This window comes from Balaenoptera ricei, chromosome 5 (assembly GCF_028023285.1).
Source record: "Balaenoptera ricei isolate mBalRic1 chromosome 5, mBalRic1.hap2, whole genome shotgun sequence".
Lineage (NCBI taxonomy): Eukaryota > Metazoa > Chordata > Mammalia > Artiodactyla > Balaenopteridae > Balaenoptera > Balaenoptera ricei.
Genome location: NC_082643.1, coordinates 3,174,115 through 3,180,597, shown reverse-complemented (window position 1 = coordinate 3,180,597; position 6,483 = coordinate 3,174,115). Strand labels below are relative to the sequence as shown.

Sequence of the window (6,483 nt, the reverse complement as noted above, 5' to 3'; positions counted from 1 at the left end):
CTTACTCACGCTTTTTTCGTTCTCATCACTTGTCTTGTCTCACAGCTTCTGCATCCTGACTGGGCGAGCCTTTGCTCTTTTTCACCTCCGCACAGAAACTCCCCAAAGAGAATGTGATGAGTTCAGTTTGGTTTACTTTCCCTACCGGTCACAATGCTCCTTCTAGGACCTTCTTCTAGATGTCTAGCAAGCCTGGATTGGCAGCTCGTGGGCCAGGCATCTCATATCTTTGATCTAGCTGTGATCAAGCCTGCTTGATAAGGTACTCATTTATGATCCTGGGATCACTCAGTAAGTTTTCCCCTCTCAGGTCTGAGAAATGGGAGACATTCAGCCAAAAGAAGGCTATAATTGGAAGGCACTTTGGTTCACTTTAGTGATATCTGTAAATATCTGGCATCAAGAAAAGTGCCTGGATCATAGGAAGTGCACACAAGTGAAATTAGCTCATTAAACTACACCTGGTAGGTTTGTACATATTTTCATCTTCATGCTACATGTGACACTGACTTGATCCTAAATCAGTTTTATAGTCTTGTTTGAAAAAAAGGTTCCAATCTATATAAATTAAGGAAAACCTCAAATACTGGGATATACTTTTACTTCATTGGTTCCCATCAGACCACACCGCATGTCAACCACTCGATGTTAGGTCAGAGTTAATATTATGAAAATTTCCTAAATTTTATTAAACTAGCTACAGAAAAAACAAAAAAACAAAAAAACGAAGCCTTGACTTTTGAAGTGTTGAATACCCTATGGTGAATTTATTTCACTAGTTTCTCTCTTCTATAAAAATTGGTCGTTTGTAAATTTACTTCAGATACTATATTCTATGCTTAATTTTTCCCATAATGAAAATGGTTAGGATCTATTGAGTGCCCATAAAATAAAGCCTTTTCTAAGATTCTGTAACCTTGCATGCAATGTTTTGATTGCGTCTATAAATGTCCCTGTTACGTGGCCATGGCTCTGTAAAAATTAACTGGGCAAGTATCATTTCAAAACACAGGCAGGAGTTTCACTGCGCTTGCCTTGTCCTTGGCTGAGATGTGAATGTTGAAAAAAGTGCAATTCACAAATTATTGTTTCGTTCCAGTCAGTGTTTCCGTCTCCCTGTCAACTGGGTAAACCATCATTCACTGTAAGATCTTTCTGAAGGGTCCTGGCCCCTCGGCTGCAGTCTGTCCTACTCATTTCCATTCCATTACTGCCCCTTCCAGCCTACACTGGCTGACAATCTTTGTGAATATTTGCAAGATCATTCGCTTCTCCAATCAACAGCTTGACCCCCTCAGTGCTACACTTCCTTTATTCTTGGAGTAAGCTATTTCTCAAGGAGAACGATAACAGGGGATCAAGGACTCAGAGAGCTTCCTCTTTTTCTTCAGCACGAACAGAAGTGAGAAACACATTCCTTGAGAAACACATCAGCACACAGACCTACCAGGTGTGTTGATACACACTTTTTAAGCAGCTTGCATTCTTCGAGAACGTTTTGAGAGATTATCAGTGGCTTTGTGATCAAATATATTAAAGTACAGATGAGCATAAACTCTACACCTCCCAGAAGAGGGAAGGAGTTAAAGCTGAGGAAAATATTTGGAGGGCTTTAACCTGCATGTATGAAAAAGGAACCAGGTCCGTTTATAGTCTTTTTGATTAGGGAGGAGGGCTTTCTGCAATATTCCTACAACGTGGCAAACGTCTGTTATTAACATGACACAGAGTAAACTCTGTCACTACCGCTGATCACATCTGATGAACACATACTTCTTACAAACCTGGAGTGGAGTCTTTGCTACTTAAAGGTAACCTAAAACATAACCGCGTAAGAACAGGCATCATGGCTGATTTGTCATTTTCCTTTATTTTTAGCAAAATACAAAAAGTGATGAAGAGGTAATTCCTCAAAACATCAGATCTTTAATATTTTTCAAAACACATTAGAGAGGGCTTCCCTGGTGGCGCAGTGGTTAAGAATCCACCTGCCAATGCAGGGGACACGGGTGCGAGCCCTGGTCCAGGAAGATCCCACATGCTGCAGAGCAACTAAACCCGTGCACAACTACTGAGGCTGCGCTCTAGAGCCCACAAGCCACAACTACTGAGCCCACGCGCCACAACTACTGAAGCCCGCACGCCTAGAGCCCGTGCTCCGCAACAAGAGAAGCCACCGCAATGAGAAGCCCACGCACCGCAACCAGAGAAAGCCCGTGCGCGGCAACGAAGACCCAACACAGCCAAAAATAAATAAATTAAAAAAAAAAAAAAACACATTAGAGAAAAGCTTTTTCAATGACAGAAATTTAAGGGGAGCACGGGTTGCTGTTGTGATAGGGCTTCCCTGAGCGAAGGGTTTCACAGTGAACAGATGACAGAGGCAGACACGTGGGAACACATGTGTCCACACGGGGCACCTGCATTCTGAACAGGTACAGCTGAAGCTACAGGAATGGTTTTCATTCTCCCAACTGTTTTGGTGGCCAGATTTTCAAAATTTACTCACCAAGATAGCACAAATGCCTCAGGAAGAGTTTTAAGTTTGGCCATTTTCCCTTTAGCATCAGGACTGAACTCCTGCCATCTTTCTAGACGCCTTCACATTTCCTCACATTTCGTGCTCGTGTTTCCACATCCTTGCCACTCCGCCTTCTGTGGTTTCCGGGTGGGTGATGGACGGGACTTTTATTAACGCCTGCTTGAGGATAAGAAATAATCCTTGATTTCAAAATGTGCTCGAAAGGGTTGCTGCTTAACTGATTCTCACCTTTTTAAATATAAGTGCCCTTCTCATAGACCAAAATATTATTCAGACCTACCACGCATTAGGACTCGTAGACAGAACAATGATATTTGATGTAGAAGTTCCAAATCACTTGCTAGACTGTACTCTTAACTTAGTGGCCAGGATCTTGAATGTATATTGGGAATCAAAAATATTATGTCCCATAGAGATTTTTATTGGAAAGGAATTGGGCAGAGACAAATGCTATGTATTCAATAGATACATAGCGATAACATAATTTTTCACTGAATCTCAAACACTATGAATTCTGGACACATGAATGATATTAATTTCTGTTAACATGAATGATATCAAGTTCTTTTCTCTGAATCAACAGAAAGCTACCTAAAAGAATAGGCTATTTGGGCAGTTTTAGGCGACATCGTCGGTCTACCCTCAGTGCCCTGTGGACTCGCTCCTGCAGTGAGATCCAAGGGCTTTCTTACGCTTCAGTAAGAAAAAGCATGCACGAGTCGTTAAGAATATAGGCAAGGCATTATGTTATATTTATTTATTTTCCAGCTTGTACAAACTGGACGTAGAGGCATAAACATAGTACATTTCTACCATTTTCAACAAAAATATAACCAATATGTACAATTATTGTATTAAAAATACAAAAGGGATACAGACTCCGCCAATGTCTTTCTAAAAGACATACAGGTACAAGTAGTATCAAAAGGATGAGGAAATCACCAGTTAATTGTACATTCTGCACTTGACATCACAGAGCGAACTGAGGTTACACTCCTACTATGTTCTACGGTGACTTAATGCTTAGGTAACATTTGTGCAACTTGTGTAGAGCAAGAGTTCTGTCTTTCTAGATGCACATGAGGTCCACAGCCTAGAGAAGAAAACTGGCAAATAATGCATCTTACATGTAAAATTATAAATGCATCATTGATAATGTAATATATAAGCAAGTAGACAAATGCCATGATACAGGAGAGAATTATTAAATAAAGCACTGACATTGCTTTGATAACAGTGAAAAAACACTGCAATTTGACTTTTAAAATTGGAAGCTATTTACGTTTATCTACTGATCAATATGATCAGCTGAATTTAATGGAAAAAAAAATCCAAGACCAGCAGTTCCTCACATCTGAGTACTACTCGGATTGGCAGCCTTCACTTTTCCGGAGTCTGTGCAAAAACAACACAAAAATAGACCGGAGGGGTCATCTCAGTCCTTCTGGGGTTAATAGCAGCTGTGAACACGTGGTTGCTACACTCAGGCCTTCTCCGTCTCGGCGTCCGTAAAGCCACTTACGGGTCGGTCTTCGGCGACCGACCCGCCTTGCAAACAAAGGCTGGCGGATCGCACTGGGTTTTGGATCTTTTGATCGTCTTCACGCTAAAGGCTTGTTTATTCCCTCATGGCGACCGATCGATACGGGGAGGCTGTCTTCAAAGAGCAGTACGAACAGCTGGCGTTAGCGCCAACACCCCGAGCTGCTTTCACTACAATGCTCTCCAGTTATGAACGTTTCTCTTTGAAAACAAGCAAGAGAATCCCTAAAACTAAATAAACAGAAATCAAAGAAACATAATTTAAAAAAAAAACACGCGGTTTGCCGTCTGTCTCGATGGAGCAGGACACGCCCTCGGGAGACCCTGCCCTGTGCTCCACACAGGACGCAAGAGTCCCAGTCCCCTCCCCGGCCAGGTGCAAACAGTCGTAAAGAAGAGCCCCAGCCCCTGGGGAAGGAGGGGCCGGGGGCCCTGGGATCTAGGTAATTGGCTAACATCTCACGCTTCCAGGATCGGGCACTTCCCGGGCGCGGCCGGGACACAGGAAACGGGGCCCTGGGCCAGCCTTCCCTCTCCCTGGTGTGACCACACCCTGTCCGGCATATTTGGTTTTTGAGAAACCCCGGCTGGCAACCCTACTTAAAGGTTCAACATAATACTGTAAAATCATTAAATGGATATAATATTTACTCTCTGAACACAATCTTTAAACTCATTTAAAAGAAAAGAAAAAAAAACCCAGAAAAACGGAGGAGGGCCCTGTAAACAAGCGAACGAGCACTGCACTCAAGGATTTCATTGTTTTCCTTTGTCTTCCTCGGTGGGTTAAAGACCCCAAGTAGTTCCACGGCTGGCTGTTCTCACGATTCCAATGAAACCAAGTGCTAGGACTGGATCGAAATCTAAAAGGAAGATTTTTTAAAAACTCCTTCCAGGCGTGGAGAAGTGCAGCCAGAGTGACTCACGGGTGGTGATGACCTTGGAGTCTGGAATGATGCTGTGTGACGTGGCAGGCAGCCACAGGAGCTTGGAGACGCTGCGCTGTGCATTCAAGCAACAAGGCGGAAAAGTGCCAGGGCGGTTTCTTCACAGTATTTCACATGCAAAGGGGACAGGAAGAAGGGGGGAAGGAGCCCCACGCTGCTTTTAAGGCAGAGAAGGAGGCAAACTGGTCCACCATCCTCAGAGTGTGAGTCCCAAGGCTCTGACGCTAGGGGACGTCTTCTGTGCTCTCCTGTGGGTGGCCGACACGGGCGCAGACAAGCCCGTGCCTCAAACCGCAGACACTTGTTCATCTTCTGCCGACACAACCACGAAAGAAAGGAAGAAACAAAAGAAAAATCAATAAGCAAGCAAGTCGTTTTCTTGTGCTTAGAGAGAACATGTTCACCGACATGCTAAATAAAAATACCACAGCTGTGTTCTCTTAGTATAGGTCACCTAAGATCCTCAACTTTTTTTCTACCTAATGATTAATAATAATAAAAAAGTTTAAGGGGCTTCCCTGGTGGCGCAGTGGTTAAGAATCCACCTGCCAATGCAGGGGACACGGGTTCGAGCCCTGGTCCGGGAAGATCCCACATGCCAAAGAGCAATTAAGCCCATGCACCACAACTACTGAGCCTGCGCTCTAGAGCCCACGAGCCACAACTACTGAGCCCGTGTGCCACAACGACTGAGCCTGTGCTCTAGAGCCCACGAGCCACAACTGCTGAGCCCGCGAGCCACAACTACTGAAGCCCACGTGCCTAGAGCCCGTGCTCCGCGACAAGAGAAGCCACTGCAATGAGAAGCCCACGCACCGCAACGAAGAGTAGCCCCCGCTCGCCGAAACTAGAGAAAGCCTGCACGCAGCAATGAAGACCCAACACAGCCAAAAATAAATAAATAAAATAAATTTATAAAAAAAAGAAAAGTTTAAAATAAAGTATATGGGATGCACATCTTTAAATATACATACCCACTATAAAAATACATTGTATATTTACTGACTGGAAACTCATGAATGATAAATTCATTGAAAAAAGTTATAAAATAACATATGACTTCTTAAATAATATACACGCATATACATATAAAAAAGTCTAGGGCTTCCCTGGCGGCGCAGTGGTTGAGAGTCTGCCTGCCAATGCAGGGGACACGGGTTCGAGCCCTGGTCCGGGAAGATCCCACATGCCGCGGAGCAACTAGGCCCGTGAGCCACAACTACTGAGCCTGCGCGTCTGGAGCCTGTGCTCCGCAACAAGAGAGGCCGCGATAGTGAGAGGCCCGCGCACCGCGATGAAGAGTGGCCCCCGCTTGCCACAACTAGAGAAAGCCCTCGCACAGAAACGAAGACCCAACACAGCCATAAAAAAAAAAAAAAAAGACTACTTGTTGAATTTCCATACAATATCAAAAAATAACCACAATTATCTGAAAAGGCTATTAAAGTATGT

At 43.9% G+C, this 6,483-nt stretch overlaps 1 protein-coding gene across 16 annotated transcripts in view; it reads right to left on the bottom strand.

The window, feature by feature from the left end:
- Positions 1–3,284: 3,284 nt before the first annotated feature.
- The window catches only part of RAPGEF2 (Rap guanine nucleotide exchange factor 2), a 248,786-nt gene continuing 245,587 nt past the window's right edge, over positions 3,285–6,483 (bottom strand). For all 16 annotated transcript variants that reach the window (XM_059922344.1, XM_059922353.1, XM_059922347.1 and 13 more), the window contains one exon: positions 3,285–5,343. In XM_059922344.1, the coding sequence (XP_059778327.1) occupies positions 5,318–5,343 (26 nt within the window). In that variant the 3' untranslated portion in view covers positions 3,285–5,317. The remainder of the gene's footprint in view (positions 5,344–6,483) is intronic.